Source organism: Monodon monoceros, unplaced genomic scaffold (assembly GCF_005190385.1).
Source record: "Monodon monoceros isolate NGI ecotype Baffin Bay Population unplaced genomic scaffold, NGI_Narwhal_1 Super_Scaffold_7, whole genome shotgun sequence".
Lineage (NCBI taxonomy): Eukaryota > Metazoa > Chordata > Mammalia > Artiodactyla > Monodontidae > Monodon > Monodon monoceros.
The window spans coordinates 9,206,896-9,229,415 of record NW_021703784.1 but is presented as its reverse complement, the minus strand read 5'-3'; the positions used below and the strand labels follow the sequence as shown (position 1 = coordinate 9,229,415).

The 22,520-nt window shown below is 54.1% G+C and overlaps 1 protein-coding gene across 1 annotated transcript in view; it reads left to right on the top strand.

Annotated features, from left to right (window-relative positions):
* GRAMD1B (GRAM domain containing 1B) overlaps window positions 1-22,520 on the top strand; it is a 176,738-nt gene that overhangs the window by 143,365 nt on the left and 10,853 nt on the right. The window contains exons 5-17 of the mRNA XM_029209028.1: window positions 4,062-4,146; window positions 4,634-4,737; window positions 5,473-5,568; window positions 6,945-7,025; window positions 10,391-10,506; window positions 12,367-12,523; window positions 13,602-13,791; window positions 15,433-15,576; window positions 16,556-16,674; window positions 16,944-17,086; window positions 19,291-19,394; window positions 20,002-20,205; window positions 21,224-21,314. Coding sequence (XP_029064861.1) covers window positions 4,062-4,146; window positions 4,634-4,737; window positions 5,473-5,568; window positions 6,945-7,025; window positions 10,391-10,506; window positions 12,367-12,523; window positions 13,602-13,791; window positions 15,433-15,576; window positions 16,556-16,674; window positions 16,944-17,086; window positions 19,291-19,394; window positions 20,002-20,205; window positions 21,224-21,314 — 1,634 coding nt within the window. The remainder of the gene's footprint in view (window positions 1-4,061; window positions 4,147-4,633; window positions 4,738-5,472; window positions 5,569-6,944; window positions 7,026-10,390; window positions 10,507-12,366; window positions 12,524-13,601; window positions 13,792-15,432; window positions 15,577-16,555; window positions 16,675-16,943; window positions 17,087-19,290; window positions 19,395-20,001; window positions 20,206-21,223; window positions 21,315-22,520) is intronic.

The window sequence follows — 22,520 nt, the reverse complement described above, 5'->3', positions numbered from 1 at the left end:
AGCCTGGAGACCTGCCACGCTGGGAGCCGAGTGCGATGAGGCAGAGCCCGGCCCCTGGAGACTCTGGCCAGCCCGCCTGAGAACCTTGCTGACCGCACCCTTCCACCCGTGAGGCTCTGCGCCGGGAACCGGGCTCTAGGGGCACCAGGGGGGCCAGCGAGGGTCACACAGACCCACTGCTGCGGAGCCAGAGGCCACCTCTCTGCGTCCAGCCCCGGCGAGACTGACTGGTTGCATCCTGTGGGGAGGGTGGGGGGTCGGAGTTCAAGGACCGGGATGGAATCTCTGACGGAATCGGGGGTCCTCTGGAGCCTCCTGCTGGAGCAGGACAGCCAGCCCCTGCAGCGGCGCCTGGAGAAACTGACGGATGGACCTGCTGGCGCGGAACTCTGCTGCCGGCCCGGGTCTGAGGAAATCCCAGCCGTGAGTGCGCATCCTCACTTCTCTGCGCCGTGTGACAGGTCTGCTGCGCCCTTGTCGTTCTCCACCTGGCCCTGCTCCCTGAGAGGGCCCCGGGTTTGACAAGCCTTGGACCAGAAATCTTTGGCCATTTAAAATGAAAATAGGTGAGCCGTGCCTCCCCTTCGGAGGAGATGGCTTTAAGAGCACAAGGGCGCCAGGGAGAGAGGGTCACGGTCTCCCGGGACAAGAAGGTAGATGGTGGCGGGGCCAACTAAGATCTCTGTACTTTAGACTCTAGGAGGCGAGCCTGCCTACCTTCCACGGTGGCAGCCTGCTCGAATCAGGGCAGTGACTTGTGGGCCTGGGTTAAGGAGTTCCTACACCCCGCCGAGGCAGCCCTTGCAGAACTGGCTGACTTCTGAGGTCAGGGCTGGATGGGCCCTCCCCTCCCCATAGCCACGGCTTTGTTCCGAAGGGAGGAGAGGGCGGCTCCCTCCGTTTGCCTCTGGGTTGGAGATGAGGGCCAGACTCCCTGCGCCTGCATCTCTGTCCATGTCTGAGTCCTCACTGGATGTGAGAGGAGCAGGGGTGACAGAGCGCCACGGAGGGGACATTTGGAAAGGGGAGGACTTCCGGGCTGCAGGCAGTTGGATGCCTGATGTCCACTTTCAACTGAAGGGGGTCCAGGGCCACCTGGTAGGCTGGTCCTCAGGCCGATATTGGAGCTTTAAGACCGACTCGACTGATACAGTTTTTTAAAAAACTGTGGGGTTTCCCCGGCGGTCCAATGGTTAGGGCTGTGCGCTTTCACTCTGCCAAGGCCTGGGTTTGATCCCTGGTTGGGGAGCTAAGATCCTGTAAACCACATGGCGTGGCCAAAAAAAAAAGAAAGAAGTATGGTAAAATACACATAACATAAAATTTACCATCTTAGGTATTTCTAGATATATATTTCAATAGTGTTAAGTATGTTCACATTGTTGTACACCCAATTTCCAGAACTTGCAAAACTGAAACTATACCCCCGCCCCAAAAAAGCCCCAGTTGCAGGCATGGAAGGCTAGTGGGGGCCCCACGCATAAGTGAACACCTCATCCACAAGAGGGTGTGCTCAGCTGGGGCATCCCTGTTGTTTCCTTCTTGGTGCAAGGATCCTGAGGCAGTGCAGAGTGATGGCTCAGACCCAGAGCCGTGGACCACACTGCCCGCCCTGGTTCATATTCCACACTCGCATTTAGTAACCACGTGCCTTGGGCAAGGTGCTTAACCTCCCTGTGCCTCAGGTTCCTCGCGCCTAAAACGGGATCGTAAAAACGACCCTGTGGTCAGATGAGAGGATGTTGTGAAGGGCTTATGATAGTGTTTGACGCAGGGTCATATCTCACTCCATGTTAGCTCTGCAAGGTCGGTTAAAGGGTTTTCAGTGTGTGGACTCTGTTCTGTGAGGCCAGGGGGCCACTGAGATTGGATACCTCAGGATCAGTTTGATGGGTCCGAGGAATGTTGTCTTCTGAGGTCTTTTCTGGCCGTAGAAGTCACGGGATGAGCTGGCTTCCAGACATTCCCTCCCAGTGACCCCGATACTTGGTTCAAACATATGGTCGGTGAGTTCTGAAGTTTGGGATTCTACAGCATATCTGTTGCTTTGGGGAAGGTAGCAGAGGGTCCACTTGCACATACAAAACTCATTTTATAAATAAATAAGCCAAAACGAGAGTTTAAATGTCAAAATAACTATGGACAAAGTAGTTGAAAGCACTCCTCTTCTTTCTCTCTTACCTGGAAAACCTCCCCCAAACTGAAGTCATGCTGTTTTCTCTCCTCCAACTTCCTGAAACCCTCCTGTTCCCTCTGGCACAGGTAGTCACCGAGCTGAGGTAGGCAGTGCCTGCTGCCAGGGCGGTCAGGCCACAGCCTCAGCTGTCTCACGGGCCGTTAGCTTTACAGAAAGCCAAGAAACGAACAGTGCAGAGTTCACTCCATTGTGAACTCCAGCCGTATGCCAGTGGATTCCCAGGGAAGCGCGCGAGAAAGCGTAAATGGCCAAGACCCATCCGTCAGCAATAGCAGGACGGTTTGTCTACCTGCGTGTGTTCCTGGCATAAGTAGGTCAACAAGTCACCTGGGTGGAGTGCACATGTCTCTGTCACGAGGCCTGGCCCTTCCCGGGTTGTGCGCTTGTCTTCGTGTATCATCCCTGGGTGCCTTTCACTTACGGGCACACGATTGATTGTAAGCTTGGAAAGAGCAGGATTCCTGTCTGTTCAACTGGTTCATGGAATTTCCAAGAAGGATTCATTAAGGCAGTTGATGGGTTTGAGTTTTCACTGAGGCACCGAAACGCTAGGTGTGGGTTCAGGGGTGTCTTTGGGCAGGGACTTCTCTCCGGGCTTAGTTTCCTCATTGGTAACGTAAGGTTTGGATTAGATAGTCTTCTAAGGGATGGTGAGGGCGTGAAGTTTGGGTACCTCAAGTTGCCAGATATGTTTTTTTGTTTTTATTTATTTATTTATTTATTTTTGGCTGCTTTGGGTCTTTGTTGCTACGTGTGGGCATTCTCTAGTTGCGGCAAGTGGGGGCTACTCTTCGTTGTGGTGCGCGTACTTCTCATTGCGGTGGCTTCTCTTGTTGCGGAGCACGGGCTCTAGGCGCGCAGGCTCAGTAGTTGTGGCGCATGGGCTTTGTTGCTCCGCGGCACGTGGGATCTTCCCGGACCAGGGCTCAAACCCGTGTCCCCTGCATTGGCAGGCGGATTCTTAACCACTGCACCACCACAGGGAAGCCCGCAAGATATGCTTTTAAATTCCCTACTTGTGTGCTTTTTTTTTTTAGTACTAGTTTGTTTGTTTGTTTTGCGGTACGCGGGCTTCTCACTGCTGTGGCCTCTCCTGCTGCGGAGCGCAGGCTCAGCGGCCATGGCTCACGGGCCCAGCCGTTCCACGGCATGTGGGGTCTTCCCGGACCGGGGCACGAACCCGTGTCCCCTACATCGGCAGGCAGACTCTCATCCACTGTGCCACCAGGGAAGCCCTAGTACTAGTTTTATGGCGTTTTTTTTTTTTAGTCCACTCTTTGTAAAGGTGTAATTCCTCGCTCCACCCCCACCAGTTTTACTGAGCTATAATTGACATAACATTGTACTAGTCTTATGTTTCATGATTTCTTTTTTCCAGTCATGAAGTTCAGACACAGCCAAGTGCTAACTGTGTTACTCGTAATGACAGCTTCTTCTGAGGGCTACACTGGGCACCGTCATATCCTGGGTCCTGCCGCGGGGTGGGGGTGGAGGTCCCCTTGGTCCCCTTAGTCCCCTTGGGCCTGCTTCACTGTCACCATGGTGCTTCCTGCTGTCAGAGGCAGAACAGCAATAGCCCAGGGCTGTCCCTCCTCCCTTTGTCCACTTGGGATGTTGTGTGGGCCCTGCTTAGTATGTTTGACATTTTCTCACTGATGGACACTGGGTATAAAGCCTTCTGCAGCATCAAATTCTCTCCACCATGTTTTTCCATACCAAGCCCCCTTTGCCTAACTCCTGGGGTCTCTGGTGCAACAGAGCCTCAGCTTTGCCTTGAAACATGCAAGCAGGTCCTCCTCCCACACCTTCCTCCCCAGCCCGTGAACCTGGGAACATCCTGCTAACCTTGGCCATTTTCACGCAGGTGTTAAGCCCCACTTACAAGCAGAGAAATGAAGACTTCAGAAAGCTCTTTAAGCAACTTCCAGACACGGAGCGCCTCATCGTTGGTGAGCTGGGTGACCTGCGTGTGGGGGCAGGAAGGCAATCAGGCTGCTTCTGAGTACCGGTTCCCCAAGTAAGGGCATCTGTCTGGGAGTAGGGAGCGAGGATGTCCAGAGAGCTGGCCCCAGCGGTGGGGACTCAGGGCTGAGCCCCACTTGCGTGATGGCCTCCAGAGAGCCCGGCCTGGGAGGCGTCGCTGCCACTCTTGTCCCTGCAGATGGCCCGGCAGAGGAGGGGCTGGGGAAGTTGTGGAGGGGGAGGAGCGTTGGTTGAATTGTATTGGCCTTTTCGTCCTCTAACGTAGTTCACATCCTTCCCCTGCCTGATCAGGAGATGCCAGGGACTCCCTTGGCCGCTAGACTAGTGTTTCACACACCTAGTCCATGGTGGGCAGTTGAGCTTCCCGGGGCTGTTGGGGGATGGCTTGCCTGATTGTACCGGTTTGCCGAGAACGCTCCCTGTCCCTGAGCTCCGTCCCCCATTCTACCACAGATTACTCCTGTGCACTCCAAAGAGACATTCTTCTTCAGGGCCGACTCTACCTCTCTGAAAACTGGATCTGCTTCTACAGCAACATCTTCCGCTGGGAAACTCTGGTAAAGACCTGGGGCTTGCTCCCTGGGGCTGTCCCCCTGGGCTGTGGCTGCGGAAGCTGCCCTCACTTTTGTCCTTTGGTTGATTTCAAACTCTGCCCAAGCCTTTGCATAATTCACAAAAGCACGTGCCTGAATCTTGAAGGATAGATCTCTCTACCATGCCTTCCCCTCCCTCCTCGTCGGGTGAGCATTTGATTTTGGGGAAGTGCAGGTAAATATTTGGCAGGAGTCACCACGGAGGCAGAAGTGTAGGGTAAAACGGGCACTGGCCTTGGGACTCAAGAGAACGGGCTTGTACTTTCTGGTTCTGCAGCCAATAGCTGTGTGACTTTAGGCTAGTCCTTTATTTGCCTTGTTTCCTAATCTTATAAAATAAAGTGAGAAAAGACAGACTAGATGACTCTAAGGTCCCACCCAGTGCCAGTGTTCTGTGTTTCTGTAAGTGGCAAATCGTGATGGGACCTCTGCACATTTATCAGGCTGTGTAGAAATGAGAAAGCAAAGCTCGTTGGACCAAGAATCAAGAGAACCTTGGGCGAGGCTCGCCGTGTGGCCTCTGAAATAAGGGGCCAAACCAGGTGATCTCTAAGGAGGTCCCTTCCAGGTTTAGAAGTATGCAGCCTGTGATCTGATTTCCTCTGTCTGAACTGGTGCCGTATGAACACTTTGCCTGACTCTATTAGTATGCCTCTTCTTGCTTGTTATATCCATTCTCTGTTTCTGTGCGGATGCCAGCTGACCGTTCGTTTGAAAGACATCTGCTCCATGACTAAAGAAAAAACAGCCCGCCTCATTCCCAATGCCATCCAAGTTTGCACTGACTCGGAAAAGGTAAGTAGAGCCTGATCCTGGACTTTCTGTTCCCCCAAACCCCAGTCCCCCTACTGCTGGATTTCTGCCCTTCAGTTGCACTAATATGGAGGCCAGTAGGATTGGGGTGAGAGGTGGTAAGGTGATGCAGATTACGGGAGCCACCTCAGTGGTGGGCAGGGTGCTTGGGGTCTGAGCAGGGGGCGAGGTGGAGTGGCAGAACATCGGACTTGGAGCCAGAACACCTGAATTAGAGTCCCGTGGCTGTAGGTACATTATGTAACCTCTCTGAGCCCCAGTTTGTAAATGTAAAACAGAGCCAGCAACGCCTGTTTAACAGTCTGAAGTGACCTCACACACTTGAAAACAGTAAATTGCAAAGTGCTACACAAATGTAAGCTGCTTCATCGTATATCAGGACAGCTCATCGAGAGGAGTCTGATAGGAGACAGACTGTCCATATCGTCAGCCTGGAGAAAATGTGGTAGATAAAATTGAGAGCGGAGGGAACACTGTGGTCTTTGACCTTTAACCAGAGCCTGAAGACTGATAGCTTCGGGGCTAGGGCTGGACTGAACACAGGTCTGCAGTGCCCTTGAACTCAGGCACTTCAGAGGCACGAACCCTGAGGCTTAGGGGTCCAATAGTCTTTGCTTTGAATTCTGTTTCTGGCACGAAGCAGCTTTGTGATTACAGAGGTCACCTAACCTCACCAGCCGGTTTCTCTTTATTAAGTATCAGCAGTTATGTTTATTTTCCAAAGCTTCTGTGTGGTTTACATGAAGGAGCATTTGTGAAGCACCTAGAATGTGTTCAGTAAAATCTGGTTTTCTGTCGCTTTCTTCCCGCACATTATAAAAGGTCCCCACGAATGTGTAAGCTCCATAAGAGCTTTCTGTTTTGTTTGTTACTGTGCCCAAAACATGTAGAAGAGTGTGTGCACACGTATTAGTGTGTGTACATGTAGAAGAGTGCACACACTAATATTCAAGTATTTGCTGAATTGATGAATCAAAGGGTGAGTGGGTTAGTGGGTTTGCCTTCTCCTTCCCTTGGGCTGGTTCCCAGCTCACCACTCGCCCAGTCCGTGTACGTAGGCGCAGGAAGTTTTTTATGGAGGTGAGAACTTCAAACCAGAAAGAGAACCACTGACGAAAGTGTGGGCGAACATTGAAGGACATGGAGACAGTGCGGACTCAGAGGTCCCAGGGCCCTGGTCCCTGGTGTGCTGACCCCGTTCACTGCAGAGCCCCTGTGCTGTGATCACGGGTGACTGAGAGTCCGCAGTATTTGAGGATGGACTCAGGAGCCTTTCTTAAAGGAAGGAGTACTGTGTCTCCATTCACTATATTGTAAGTCTTAACAGACGTTTCTTGCCGTTTTCTCGTTCAATCCAGCACTTTTTCACTTCATTTGGGGCCCGGGATAGGACGTATATGATGATGTTCCGGCTCTGGCAGAACGCTCTCCTGGAAAAGGTGAGTCCTGCCCAGCTCCTTCAGCCTCAGGATGCACACCCACCTGGAATGTTCTTTCCGCTTGGGTGGGGGTCCACTGGAGTGATTGCTCTTACTGTGACATCGGCCTGCTCCAAAGAAGCCCATGCCTCTCCTGGTTCTGGAAGTCCTCCAGGCTTCCATATCCTCCACTGCTGGTGACCCAGGTGCTGAGCGTAGCACATCCTCTTATGTGAACAGCTTCACTGCCGCCTGGAGCAAGGCCCTGTTGACAGGGCAGTGCATTCCTGCTGTTTTAAAACGCACCAGGGTTTGTTTTAATCAGGCGCGGTAAGACGCCCAGACACAGAAATGACTGTCATGAAGGAAGAGGTTTTTATACTCACAGATCCCTAGAAGCAGAGGCCCCAGCATGCCAGCCAGGGCCACACGGGGATGCTCGAGGTCAGACAGGAGGCAGGGAGAGCGAGGGGGAAGCGGGGCAAGAGCCTTCATTGCAGGTTTTCATGGGAAAGGTTGAGTGAGGCGGGGGGAGCTGGCCAAGCCGCTCACTGGACTGGCTAGTTTGAATGTTTCACTGGGCTTCAGGGTAGAGAGACCGTCTCCAGAGAGACTGTCCCGGGGTAATTAGCACGAGAGAGTATTGGCCTGGCATGTAAGAGCTAGAAAAACAAGGTGGTTCGGTGTGTGGGCTTTGGCTTGGCCAGTTTACATAGGGAAGGTAGTCTCCCTGGCAGGGTGAGTTCTATCTCTAGGAATTAGCTAGCCCTGCAAGGGGCAGGCCTTCCCCAGTCAGCAAGGCTAGAGCATCAAAAGTACGGAAAATAGGACTGGGAGTTTGGGATTAGCAAATGCAAAGTCTTGTATACAGAATGGATAAACAACAAGGTCCTGCTGTATAGCACAGGGAACTATATTTAATATCCTGTGATGAACCATGCGGAAAAGAGTATGAAAAAGAAAGCCTATATATGTATATGTGTATATAACTGAATCTATATACATATATATGTATAACTGAATCACTTTGCTGTACAGCAGAAATGAACACAACATTGTGAGCCAACTATACTTCAATAGAATAAGTTTTAAGGAAATGCAGAAAATAGGAAGATAGAGTTAACATAGCCACCGGTTGATCACCTGGATGAAGGGGACACTGTGGGAGATGCAGATGGAGACGTGGCTGTGCAGCCTGTGCACGCAGATGCCGGGGGTGTTGAGAAACAGCCTCCCAGCCAGGGAAGGAGACCTGGGGGAACAATTATGTAATATAATTATATAATATTGTAATTACAATTATATATATGACTTGTATGTATTTAAATTTATGTGTGTATCTACCTTGACTCTAGCCCAAACTTATTACTGTCTAAAGAAAATTAAATAGATTTGTTATTTAGAGTTTCTTCTAACCTGGAAGTCTGTAGCCTTCGTATAAATCCTGGTAACTTATTCTGAGTTGATCGTCTACCTTTATTAGCCATGGATAATGGTAAACTGAGAAATGCGTTTGAGTCTTCATTGGCAGGTCTGAATTTTCAGCTCACAGCCACTGTCATTTCTAACTAAGACAGAGGGTCATCCATATGGTTCGCAAAAACTCTCACAAAATCACATCAGCATTCTGCCTGATGAGCAGGGTCTTCTATTTGTGCTTGGCCTGGCTGTGGTCAGACAAGCTGAGCCTGGTCAGGGAAGGCTGCATGGAGCAGGTGAATTGTGGAGAAGGGGAGGGCGTGGATTGGCAGAGACGCGGATGTGTCCCGGGCAGGGTGGATGGTGTATGTAAAGGCTGCTGGGAGGAGGGAGGAGGTCCAGGTACAGAAGCAGGTGCCTCCCTCTGGCACTGGGGCGGGGGGTGGGGGGTGCGGCCAGCACAGAGAGCTGCCACCCCAGACCCTTCCGGCTCACAGAGAGCCCCGACTATGCCATTCCAGGCAGTTCTCCAGCTCACAGAGAGCCCCAACTGTGCCATTCCAGGCAGTTCTCCTTAGCCGGGAACGCGGAGACCTGGCTCATGGCACCCTGCCAGCTGCGTGCTTCTTAAAGCATACCTTGAAAGGATGGGGTCAGAGAAAGCTCAAACTCCTTATCAAATCTGTTGGTGGGAACATTCTTTAAGTTTGATTTTCTTTTTTTATATAAATTTATTTATTCATTTATTTTTGGCTGCATTGGGTCTTTGTTGCTGTGCGTGGGTTTTTCTCTAGCTGTGGCGAGCGAGGGCTTCTCTTCCTTGCGGTGCGAGGGCTTCTCACTGCGGCGGCTTCTCTTTGTTGTGGAGCACAGGCTCTAGGCAGGTGGGCTTCAGTAGTTGTGGCATGCAGGCTCAGTAGTTGTGGCTCGCGGGCTCTAGAACGCAGGCTCAGTAGTTGTGGTGCACGGGCTTAGTTGCTCCGCGGCACGTGGGGTCTTCCTGGACCAGGGCTCGAACCCGTGTCCCCTGCGTTGGCAGGCGGATTCTTCACCACCGCACCACCGGGAAGTCCCTGCTTGTTTTTCTTAATGCTTCTCTTTTTCACATACTTATCCCTCCCACCTTCTCTCCCTCCTCCCAACCTTGGACTCATCCATGGTCTCCACCTTTGACCTTCATTCTTTGACATTCTGTTGCCTCTTTTCCAAAACTCTGAACCTCAATGAGAGCTAACTCTTCTTAGGACAGTGCTTTTGAGGAGGACATGTAGACACGCAGTGAAATGAGAAAAACTGTTTATGGAACTAATACATAGAACTGTAGGCAGACTGATTGTAATTAAGAATAAAGAGGTATTCAAGTAGTGAAGAGAGGGCTGGATGCAATGACCTTTGAGGCCCCTGAAACTATGAGAGTGTAGACTTCTTTCCAAGCACAGGAACTGCCCAACTGTGGAATGGGCCACCTTTGAGGTCACACCTCATTCTTGGACCTGATCCATCTTGGGTCAGGTCTGTGAGGACCTGTGTGACCACTGTTAGTATAAGGAGGTTTCTGCAGTGTGGGCGAGACTGGCCCAGGGGCCTCTGGTGCTCATTCTGAGTCCAGGTCAGAAGCTCTGTGATCACTTTGGCCCCAGAGGAGTTTTGGTTTGTGCCGCTGAATGCCGGACCTCACCCACAGGAGCGAGAGGTGGGCGGTTGCCATCCTCAAGGGCCCGTTGGTCCCACCGTGCAAACCTGAGTTGAGGGAACAGGCCAAGCTCCTGGCTTTACTAAAAGCCGTATTCTTAGGGGGAAGATGGGCGTCTTGCTGAGATCAGAAGAGCGCGGGGTGGGGTTGTTGTGGAGGCGCTGCCTGGAGTTTGGCTTCTCCTACCCTTGGGGGAGTCCAGCTCAGCTCAGTGCCTCTGTGGAGAATGGGGTCCTGAGGAGGGAGGGTCAGAGCCCGTCTGCCGCCCCTGCAGCCCCTGTGCCCCAAGGAGCTCTGGCACTTCGTTCACCAGTGCTACGGGAACGAGCTGGGCCTGACCAGCGATGACGAGGACTACGTGCCCCCCGACGACGACTTCAACACGATGGGGTGAGCGAGGCAGAGGGCAGGCTGCCCGGGGAAGCCTCTCCAGAGGGGTGAGGGCGGCTGGGGAATGGCGTCTAAGTAAGGCCCTGGCGGAATGAGGGAGGCCCTGGAAGGCCCCTCCCAGGCGGAGGGAGCAGAAGCGGCAGCTGGGCCAGCGAGCAAAGGGCAGGTGGCAAAGGGCAGGTGGGAAGCGGGGAGGTCGGGGAGGTCGGGCTGGACTCTGAGGGCCGCTGGGTCAGCGTGATGATTGGCTTTTCCTCAGAGGGGGATGAGAAGCCAGGGAAGGCTTTGAATAGATAATTGATGAGATCTGACATAACATTTTAACATCACTCTGGCTCCTGGGTTGAAGATAGAGTGAAGGGGAGCCAGGACAGGCTGGCTAAGAGGCTGCCGAATAATTTAGGTCACTTAGATGAGAGGTGATGGTGGTTTGGACCAGGAAGGTAGCAGTAGAAACAGCGGTAAGTGGTTAGTTTCTGAATATATTTGGAAGATAGAACCAGACATATTTTGAAGGATTTGCTGATGGCCCAGAAAGGATCCAAAGGTGGCTTTAAGGATGTACCAGCCGGAAGGATAGGGTTGTTCTGAACTCAGATGGACAATACTATAAGCAGAGCAGATGCGGGGGAAGGTCAGAAGCTTGATTTTAGGCGAGTTGAGTTTGAGATGACTTAGCCACGTGGAGAGGTCACGTAAGCATCTGTGTGTGTGAGTGTGGAGTTCTCCGGGGGGTCTGGGCTAGGGACATAACCTAAGCATCTGTGTGTGTGAGTGTGGAGTTCTCCGGGGGGTCTGGGCTAGGGACATAACCTTGGGGGTCACTAGTGCCTGAGACCACCAGGTGACTGAATTAACATGAGAAGAAGCTCAGGGCCTGGGCCCGGGAACACTCAACAAGAGAAAGAGGCAGCAAAAGAAATCACAAAAGAACATTCAGTGAGGGAGGAGGAATGCTAGGAGAGTTTTCTATCCTGGAAGCCAAGGGAAGGACGCTGTGAGGAGGGGCTGTCGTTGCACCACGTGCTGTTGGCAGGCTAAGACATGGGACTGCAGAGTGATACAGGATGCTTGAGGTTGGAAGGTAGAGGCTTGGTGGTCATGTGAGAGGCAAGAGGAACTGACAGCAAGGAAAGAACGTCAAACGTGTGGTGCGTAGCCCAGGGCTCAGGTACCACTTCTGACACTTAATAGTAGTTATCACTTAGCCTCTGTGAACATCTACTTGATAATCTCTGAAACGCATGGAATGATTTACTCAGAGTTGTTATGCGTCCAGATGAGGTAACCTGTAAAGTATAAACTAGATGCTGATGACGACGGCGATGACGATTTCTCCCTTGGGGGAGGCTCTGATGGCATCCCTGAAGTTGTCCGCAGAAGGGCACCTGCCTTTATCTCAAGGAGGGTTTTTCCCCAGGCAATGCAGAGAAGTTTGCTAGTTATGATCCAGAATCTGGGCAGGTACCCTCGAAGGGCACTCATGTCCAGAGTCCTGTCCTGGTCACTGTGGGAAATCAGATGTATGCTCGGAGCCCGGATGTTTGATTCACATGGTCAGGTTGGGGTGGGATGGGAAGCCAATGGAAAAAGAAAGTTTAAGACAGACAGTTTTCTTATTTAGGTGGGGATAAATCTAAGGAGGGTGCCTAGAAAAGGTGAGTTTGGGGACAGAATTTTACCACGGGGAGGGGGTGTCAGGTGGGAAGGAGGTTTTAGGAGAGCAGTTCGGGGGCAGCGAGAGGTTTGAGGAAGGTCACGCAAGCCCATAGTTTTGGATGGATCGGTGGGTGTGAGTTTCTTGTGAGTCTGCCGTCTTGGCCACTGAGGCTAACGTGGGTTCACACTGTCTCTTTTCAGCTACTGTGAGGAGATCCCTGTAGAGGAGAATGAAGTGAATGACAGCTCATCCAAAAGCAGCATAGAGACCAAGCCGGATGCCAGTCCACAGCTGCCCAAGAAGTCCATCACCAACAGCACGCTGACATCCACGGGGAGCAGCGAAGCGCCCGTCTCGGTACGGGCGGGGAGCCCTTTGCTTCCACCCAATCCGGTGGCAGTGTTTCCCAGCCTTGTTAACTCCACGGGACCCCAACCTGGGGAGCAGGCAGAGGGGAGGTTGGTTACACTGTGGTCAGTTTATGCAGGACGGCATCCTGGGGCAGAGGGACTCTGCATCCAAATGAGTGTAGAATCCAGAGCTGGGTTCTTGGTGCTTCGGGTTCCAGATTTTGTTTGGCTTCGGAGCAGCTGAGAACCATTTCAAGTCCATTGTGTGAGCTTTGCTCTTCGTGGGCTGGTGTGATCAGCCCACTGGTGGAGAACTACTCCAGGTCTTTGTTTTTTCACTGCCTCGATCTAAAGTCAAAGTTGTACATGAAGAGAGGACTGCAGAACTGCTATCTGTTCATTCATTCCGTAAATCGTGATGGAGCTCCTAGTGTCGACACTCCGGTTTATTTTCCTGCTGTGCTAGACTTTGCAGAAGAGACAGAAATGTATAAGAAGGACTCTGTCCTCTGGGACTTGGTTATATAGAGGGGATAGAAGCTTGGTGAGGGAAGTGTCTGGGTGTGAGCTGGCAGGTAGAAGAAAGGGTTCCCAGAAAAGGGAGCCTTGTATTCCAGTGGCTTAGGGGTCAGACCACTTGGCCTTAGAATGAAAGCATCATCCATTTGATGCCTAGTCTCCATTTTCTGTCTCAGAGGTTGACTTTAAAATGTAAAGAGTTGTACCCATTCCCTCCCAGGGCTAATGGGAGAATGAATCAAAAACTGCTTAGGAAGCCTTTTGAGCCTCTCAGAAAACAGGGCACTAGTTGGAGGCAGGCCCACGTCGTTACAGGACGGTGGAGGCCTGGCCCCAGGAGAGGAGCTGGACTACGGAGCTGCCTCTGCCCATGTGTGGGGCTTGGTGTCAGGAGAAGGGAAGGGCCCTGTGCTGTGTCCTGTCCTCCCCGGCAGAGCTGGGGAGACCCCTGACCCCCACAGCCCAGCCCCCGAGCAGCTGCGTTCTGAACGTGCAGGCTCCCGCGGCCAGCTCTCTGACTCCCTCTTGGAGAGTAGACCAGGCTGACCGCTCTGTCCCCACCCCAGTTTGACGGCCTGCCCCTGGAGGAGGAGGTGCTGGAGGGCGACGGGTCCCTGGAGAAGGAGCTCGCCATCGACAGCATCATCGGGGAGAAGATTGAGATCATCGCGCCCGTGAACTCCCCTTCGCTAGACTTCAACGACAACGAGGACATCCCCACCGAGCTCAGTGACTCTTCCGACACCCACGATGAAGGTGGGCGTCTGACAGCGGGGGCAGAATGGCACTTCCTGTCTCCAAACATTTTGAAGGCTTAACGGATGTTCCCATATGGAGACTGGAGTCAGTCTGGTTTCCTGGCGGAAGGGTGGGTGGGTAAAACAGCTCTTTTAAAAAAGGTGCACTTGTTATTAGCAAACATCCCTTTCTTCAGGCACTCACCGTAGTATCCTTGTCGTTTTATATTTGTCTTTGTCTTTTTTTTTTTTTCAGTTTTCTTTTTAAACATCTTTCTTGGAGTATGATTGCTTTACAGTGTTGTCTTAGGTTGTCTGCCATTTAGTCCGTCACTCCACGTGCCCCCTGTTGGCACCGGCGTGCCCTGCAGCTCTGCCCCTCACAGTGTTTACGCGTATACGCCACAAGCAAAGTGCTAGTCCGCTGGCCCTGGAAACACATTTTAACAGACACTTGCTCCGGTGGCTCCAGCATGGGGATTTCGGACCTAGACTGTTGCCTGGTCAGACAGACTGAGGAGACTGCCCTTCTCTCTCATACTTCTAAGTGGGTAGCTTCTTACTTCCCTCCTGCGTAGGGTTGGCGTCTAGCCCTCCCTCGGGAACACGCTGCCTCTGACATTCCAGGCCAGATCCTCAGTGTTCACGAGTATGGTTGATGGCTTACCTCCTTTGAGTTGGTGGTGGGTTCTGACTTGCGAGGCTGTGCAGACAGTGCTCACTTACCCACCTGTGTGGACGGTCTCCTGCGAGTCACCTGTAGGGGTATTCTCACCTGTGGTGGGCTTGCCCACTGCCATTTGGGGTGCAGGGTCGGTGCAAAGGACTGTGCAGGTGGGCACCGCCTAAGAACCGGGGTGCCGTCGTGTAAACTCAGAAGTGCGCCCGAGCTGTGCGCCACAGTCCTGATCCCGCAGTCATGCGCACGGACGCTCCAGGATGCTCGTGAATTCCTCTCTGGCCTTCTCAGGGTCACAGGGATGCCAGAAATGGCAGCGTTCTTCTTGAGATCAGATAACAGCCCTGCAGGGGCAGTGATTAGGGCCTGTGGGGTGCCGAGGGCTCAAGAGGAATGCTGGGGTCTGAGCAACTCACCTGTACTCAGAAACTCTCTCCTGTAGAAAATGAAATTTTTTGAAGGGGATATAGGCTGCCTTATGGAAGGAGAGCAGACCTTGCGCAGAGATCACGGCCCTGCAGACCAGACCAGGCTCAGAAGCTTTTGTAAAAACAGATTCGTCAGCGTCCCTGGACGCACCAGTGCCATGGGTTGCGATGACATTTGCTGTCAATTGCGCTTTAACTTACTCTTGATAACTGATCCTCTGGGTTCCGGCAAGCCCAGGAAGTAGTCATCTATTTCATCTATTTAGACTTTGGTCTAAGATCACTTTAATTAGGAAGGCTTGAGAATGTAAAGGCAAATAGCACATTCCCAAACTCTCTGTAAAGCTATAGAGTCCGTAACGTGCACGCCCTTTGAGGAAGGAGGCCGACTGACGCAAAGCCACGGACGGCGGAGGCCAGGGCCCCGCTGCCCCACCCCGCGGCCTCCTTTGAGCCTTGGTGGCCATTCCCACATTAGCCATGGAGGGTGCTCTGGGGGGTGTCCCTGGGGTGTCCCTCACCTTCCCTGTCTCCCTCCTCATCCTCTCTGCAGGGGAGGTCCAGGCCTTCTACGAGGACCTGAGTGGCCGGCAGTACGTGAATGAAGTCTTCAACTTCAGCGTGGACAAGCTGTACGACCTCCTGTTCACCGACTCGCCCTTCCAGCGGGACTTCATGGAACAGCGACGCTTCTCAGGTCCGTCCCTCCCAGGGCTGGTGCCTCCCACCCCTTCCCGCTCTGTCCCCTCTCCTTTCCTCTCCTCCCAAGCACCCTCCTTTTCCAGGCCGCCTCATGGCCCGGGGCGCCCCCTTTGTGGCCTTACACGGTGCCAGAGCTCCTCGGGGCCCTGCAGGCTACTCCTCCCCGCGCCACCGTGGCTGTACGCTCGCCCGTGGTGCCCAGACCCTTGATGCCGGGCCCCAAAGGCTCGGCGGCGAACAGGATCCGCCAGGGCTCACCGTCTAGTAGAGAGTAGCAGCCACCACGTCCTGTCGGCACCTGCTGTCCGCCAGGCACGTTACACTGTCTCATTCAGTCCTCCAGTCTGCCCTGTGTGCCAGGATTGTGATCCCCACGGTACCAGTGAGGACGCTGAAACTCAGACCATTATTAGACGCCCAAGGTCATGCAGCTAATAGGAAGGGGCCCAGCTGGGATTCAAACCTCAGGCTCTCAGAGTTGATGCTTGGCACCTGTGTGCTCCTTGCCCCTGCCGCACCGCAGGGACTGGCAGGGCTGCTCAGGGTCCGGGTCTGTGGAAGAGCCCTTGGGCATCGGCGAAGCCCTCTGCCAGGAGGAGGGGAGAGCCGAGGGCACGGGGAGGTCATGCCTCGGAGCAGAGGGCTTGGTTCCAAGGATCCCAGGCCCTCATCACAGTAACTCCAGTGTTGCCAGCTCCCCCGTAGGTGGCCCCAGGACCTCCTGCCCGAGCCCCAGAACAATCAACATTCTGGAGCCCTGTGTAGGATTTCGGCCATGCTACAATGAGCTTCTTTCTGCTTTGGCGCCCCCTCCTCTCACCCTTCTCCCCCGGCCCTCAGGCTCCCGTTGGCTTCCTTTTGGGGGCCAGTCGGCAGTCAGTACGGTCAAGAGGAGGGCACTGGAGGGGACGTTCAGATGTGCGGATGGCACGCCTCTCTCCCTCCGTCATCCCACGGCTCCTCTCTCCCCTCAGATATCATCTTCCATCCGTGGAAGAAGGAAGACAATGGAAACCAGAGCCGAGTGATTCTGTACACCATCACCCTTACCAACCCTCTGGCTCCCAAAACTGCCACTGTCAGGGAGACACAGGTGAGCGCCGGGCAGAGGCCAGTAAGGGCAGGCTGGAGAAGCCTCTGTTCTGTCGTGGAGGATTCAGGAGAGACGTCAGCAAGGAGAGTCTGGGTGACGGTGTTGTTTAGCCCTGAAACGGCGGCATTTGACATGCTTAGATGCTGCTGTTTCCCGTGGTTCTGGGTCCCCGTTCAGAAGTTGGGGGTGGGCTGGGGAGGTTAGGAAGGAGGTGCTTTTACCGTCTTGCTGCTCGTCAGCCTCGTCCCACGACCCTTTCCTCCCCACAGACCATGTACAAGGCGAGCCAGGAGAGCGAGTGCTACGTGGTCGACGCCGAGGTCCTCACGCACGACGTGCCGTATCACGACTACTTCTACACCATCAACCGCTACACTCTCACCCGCGTGGCCCGGAACAAGAGTCGACTCAGGTGCTGTCTCTACGGCCGAGCGGGTGCGGAGCAAGTTCCTTGTGCACCTGGGGGAGCTTGCAGCAGAAACCGTGGATGTGCTCCTGGGGAGGAGGGGAGGCTGGCTGTACCAGCTGCTGCCTCAGCCTTTATTCTGTCTCCTCTCCAGAGCCTCCGAGACACCCCCACCGCATCCTTACAGTTCATGCTTCTCTCCACCACGTGTTCTCTTTACCCCTCTGTGTGTCTCTTTAGTAAAACTTTTACAACCACTGCTCTTCAGTGGTTGTCTGCAGTTTATAAGATACTGTGTAGGTACTTCACCTCCAAGAGCTGGTTCTTTAGAATAACCCAGCGAGGTGGGTTTATCCTCACTTTTCAGATAAGAAAGCTGAGGGTCATACAAGTTCAGTAACTTTTCTAAGAGTCAAAAGTGCTGAAATCCAGGTCTTAGAAAAGCAAGTCTCTGCCCTTCCCACCCTGCTGGGTGTTGGGCTTGTTGCGAGTTCCTGCGCGTGTGTCTCCCCGGGTGGCAGCTCCGGCCATCCTGGCCGGCAGGAGTCCCAGTCCACACACCACTGTGTTCCCAGCACCCAGCGTGGGGCCTGCACACAGCAGAGTCAGAAAAGGTTGATTGAATGATTAGTTAGATGCCGTTTGTGGGTCGAGTCTTGTCCTGGGCACTGTGACATGCATTCAAGGAAGGAAGAAATTAGACCCTAACATTCTGCGAAGCTTGTAGTCTGACTGAAAAGCCAAGACACACACCCATTTGAACATAACCGATCGTGTACCTGTACCTTAGACCCAGTTCTTCTGGTTATACGGAGCAGAAATTCACTCACGTTCAAATAAAATAGGAGTTTGGTGAAAGGCTGCGAGAGGTCTCTGGGGAATCGGGAAGATCTGAATACCCACACCTTGAAAAGGGACGAAGCTTTCTTTTTTTTTTTTTTCTTTTTTTTTTTTTTTGCGGTACGCGGGCCTCTCACTGTTGTGGCCTCTCCCGTTGCGGAGCACAGGCTCTGGACACGCAGGCTCAGCGGCCATGGCTCACGGGCCCAGCCGCTCCGCGGCATGTGGGATCTTCCCGGACCGGGGCACGAACCCGTGTCCCCCGCATCGGCAGGCGGACTCTCAACCACCGCGCCACCGGGGAAGCCCCGCTTTCTCCTGTTTGAAACATTTTTTTTGGTTTCGGTGCTTCTCTCTGAGCAACTCCTTGTCCTTCCCTGCCCCTCTCCTACTCCCTCCTTCCCCTTCTCCCTTCCTTCCTTTTCTCCTCCCTCCCCCCGCACTCCCTCCCTTCTCTCTCTTCTCCCCGCTGCCCCGCTGTCCCTCCCCTGCAGCATCTGTGTTCCTCGCTTCCAGCTTCCTTGGAGGGTTTTCCAATTGGGTGTCCCTTCTGTCCAGCTCACGCAGAGGTAGTTGGTTGACCCCAGACAGACCTTTACAGAGAGGTGCCCACCTTCAATCCAGGGAAGAGTTGTTGGGTGGGGGTGACGTGGCCGTGGACACACACACGTCGGACCGGGGTTGGGGCTGAGGTCCCTTCTTCCTCCTGAGGGCAGAGCAGGGAGCCTTGAACATGGGGAGCGTCAACTGGGAGCATCTGTTAACCGAGGAAAGTGCACCTCCAGGAGAGGCAGAGCAGCATGACCGTGCAGCAGCCGAAGGTGGTGCTGCAGGGCCGGGACAGCGGAGGCGCCCACGACGGGGACAGAGCGCTGCGGAAAGAGCAGGAGCTGGCGAGGTCCCGGGGAGGGTGGAGAGGCAGGGGCCAGGCCAGGAGCTGATGAAGCCCTTCAAGGTGGAAGCCGCGAAGCCCGAGAGCCTGCCCGGGGCTAAAAGTCTCTGGAGAAGGAGAGGGGCCCTGGGGCCGGCAGGCTGCCCGCCATCCGGAGCCCTCCTGGGATGAGGCCGCGTGGCCTCATGAGTGAGCTGTGGGCTTGGAGTCAGAGCCCTTTTTGTTAACCTTTGGTCTGCTTACAAATTCTAAGACTCAGTTTTCTCTTCTATGAAATGAGGGTAAATCCACTAGCTTCACCTACCTCAAGGGGTGTGGCCAGGGAGATCAGGTGATGTGGATGTGAAGGGGCTTTTTTAACTTGTAAAGGGCAGCACCAATGTGAAGCTGCTTCGGTCTTGAACCTGAAGTTTCCTTTTCCCAGCAGAGGAAGGTCCGCCTAGCAAATGGCTGATCTTGTCTGTGGCTTGTTTCTCAGGGTCTCCACAGAGCTGCGCTATCGAAAACAGCCCTGGGGACTGGTGAAAACGTTCATCGAGAAGAACTTCTGGAGTGGGCTGGAGGACTACTTCCGCCACTTGGGTGAGCACCGTCACTGGTGCTGGGTGAACCATTCCGCTGTCACCGTTCAGGGCCTGAGAGGCATGGGGCACGGGGAGAGACGGGGGCAGTGAGCGGGCTTCACGGGGTCCCTGAGTCTGCCCCAGAAACGGATACAAAGTTCAGCACGTATGTGAACGTATGCACGTTGAAGAGGCTCTGACTGTAACCTTTATGAGATCGTCGTCATGAAGGGATCCATGACCCCCCCAAAATGAGCCTGAGATCCAGGCTCACTGGTGGTGATTCTGTTATGAGAAGGAAGTAGCCCGAGAAGGCGTCCATTGGGAAACGTGACGTGCCCCAGATTGCATACGTGAGGGTGCACGTTAGGAGCCTTTGTCTCTACACACTGTTGAACGACCCAGAGAGGGTTTTGGGCTGGGCTGGGTCCCAGGAGTATTTCCTGGGGCTCATGGGCATCCCTGAGGGATCCCTGCCCTCCCAGGCAACATCCCAGAGCAAAATAGGGGAAAATGGTCCCCATAGAGAAGGTTCGGCTAGGAGTAGACAGCTGCTTTTGGAGGCCAGTGTGCTGGGCTGGAGGTAGGGGCAGATGTCCTCTGATGTGGCCTTTTGACCCTGACAGAGAGCGAGCTGACCAAAACAGAGAGCACCTACCTGGCTGAGCTGCACAGACAGTCTCCCAAGGAGAAGGCCAGTAAGGCCCCGTCGGTGCGGAGGAGGAAGCGTCCCCATGCCCACCTGCGGGTGCCCCACCTGGAAGAGGTGATGAGCCCCGTGACCACACCCACCGATGAAGATGTGGGCCACAGGATCAAGCACGTGGCAGGTGTGCACGGGTGGGGGCCGGGGAGGCGTGGCTCAGGGCTGTGGGCGGGAGCTGCGTGCCTATGCCGGGCACACAGGCGTGCTCGTTTTGCAGCCTGGCGTGGACTGTGTATAATTGGCTCACGACTCATTACATCTGAGGCTCCGGATGCTCTGCCATTTCCCTTTGCCCTTAAGCTCCTCAGCCCTTGCTGAACCCCCCTGTGTGCTCTGCTGAACAGAAGTTGCCTTTGGGTTTCTGCCTCCGTGTTCCCTGAGCTCCATGGCTCCCTGCATGCCTCGGCTCAGGCCTGCAACTTCCGAGCTCTTGGGACATGCTCCAGGGAGAAGCCGAAGCTCAGCCCCCAGGGTTACCGCATGACACAAAGGTCAGGGAGTGCGGGGCAGCCCCCTCCTTGGCCCCCTGCCAGGCAGTGGGGCTCCCTCGTCCCATCCAGCCACTCACAACCTCCTGTCTTTGCTCAGTCGCGGAAACATGCAGCAAGGGATTTTCAGGCTGTGCTCTGCACTTCCCCGGATGCTCATCAGATTTGGGTGGGGCAAGGCAGGGGGAGGAGGAGGGTGCCAGCCTTCTTTGTCCCTCCCCTGGCTTCAGCCAGGGCGCTCCCACGTTGTTCATGAGTTTTACATACAGGACTCCTGGCTAACTTTGCATTCGAATAAACTGACCCTCAGTGGATTACGTGACTCACTCAACGTCCCGTGGCCAGTTATGGATGAAGCCAGAGCTGAAAGCTGTCTCTGGTCCCAGCCCAGTGCTGTTTCCCTTCCACAGCTGCAGGTCGCTTTGTCCTGCACCTGCATGTCCTAGCTACAGAGGTCAGGTGACTTTCTCATTTGTTCGGTCACTTTCCTGTCCCCCTTGCCCTCCAGGAGCTTCCCTTCCCTGAGGGCCGGGTCCACGTCTCACATCGTTGCCACGACAGCGTCACGGGCAGTTCTGTGCGTGACCAGCATCACGTCGGTCGTTGGTGAGCTGGCGGGCCACGTGGTGATGACCTCTTTCCTTCTCCCCACAGGTTCCACGCAGACACGGCACATCCCCGAGGACAGCCCCAATGGTTTCCACCTGCAGAGTGTGTCCAAGCTACTGCTGGTTATCAGCTGTGTGTAAGGGACTCCGGCAATCCTCCCCCGCCCTGCCCCGGCCGCCTTCCTTTCTCGCCTGCCACCTCCTCCCCGTCTGTCTTCCTCAGGCATCCGAACACCCTCGCTGCTGCCCTGGTTTTTGCCTTCTCCTCTAGTCCCTCTCCAGATCGGTTGCTCTATCTGTCCTTCCTTGCCTCTTTGCTGCTTTTTCTCTGTTCTGCTCAGCACTTACTGTATGCTAGGCCTTCAGGATTCAGAAGAAAATGCTGCATACAGCCTCCATGCCCTTCAGGAGCTCAATTTCAAGTGGGTCAAACAGACAGGAGATTCACAGTTGCTACACTGTTGAATAAATGCTAACACAGAGATGCCACAGAGCATTTTAGGAGCCCATTCATTTGTTTGTGACAGACGCTCTGGGTGTCTGCTCTGTGCCAGGCGTCGGGACCGTGCACTTACGGGGCCCACCCTTTGGCAGGGTGGCCGGACACAATCGATGACTAGAGTCCAGGAAAAGTGTATGCTTATTTTAACATAAGCCGTGTATAATCACTGCCATAATGCTGTAAAGCTGTGGGCTCAGTAACTTGCACAGAAAGATGCTGGGCCAGGGAGCAAGTTCGTTGAAAAACATGAGGGTGTAAGATGGGAAGACAGCTTTCTGAAGTGTGAGCCCAGAGCCTGCTCAGGACTTTTGTAAACCTTGAGTAGGAACAGCTTGGACAGCTAAGTACAGAGAGCTCCTCTGCTTGGCTGGGCCCACTGCCTGACTGCCCAGCCCTTCCTGCCTGGGCTGTGCTGTGAGACGTGGTGGCACAGCTTGGGGGGTGCTCAGGAGCTGCCCAGACGCTGGCTCTACCAGGTGTGCACCAGGCGTTAGACTGTACGTAGCTCTGTCCTGCTTCTGTGACTCCCCCCCCCCCCCCCCAGCCCTTCATGCCTTCACTAAAGTATTTTTCAGGATTGCAGAAACAGGAGCACAGCTCTGCCCACAGGAATCTGGGAAGGAAGCCCTGGACTGACATGGTTGGATTTACACTTAAAAAAAAAAAATCACTCAGATGGCAGCATGGGGCATGGGCTAGACAAGAACGGACTGGAGGCAGTGGGGGCCAACAGGAGTAAACGGCAGTGATCTCGGCGGGAGGGACCGTCACACTGAGATGAGGGCCTCCTGGGGCTGAGAGGGCCCAGAAGGTGAAGGCTCCTTACACCTGGTTACGTAGC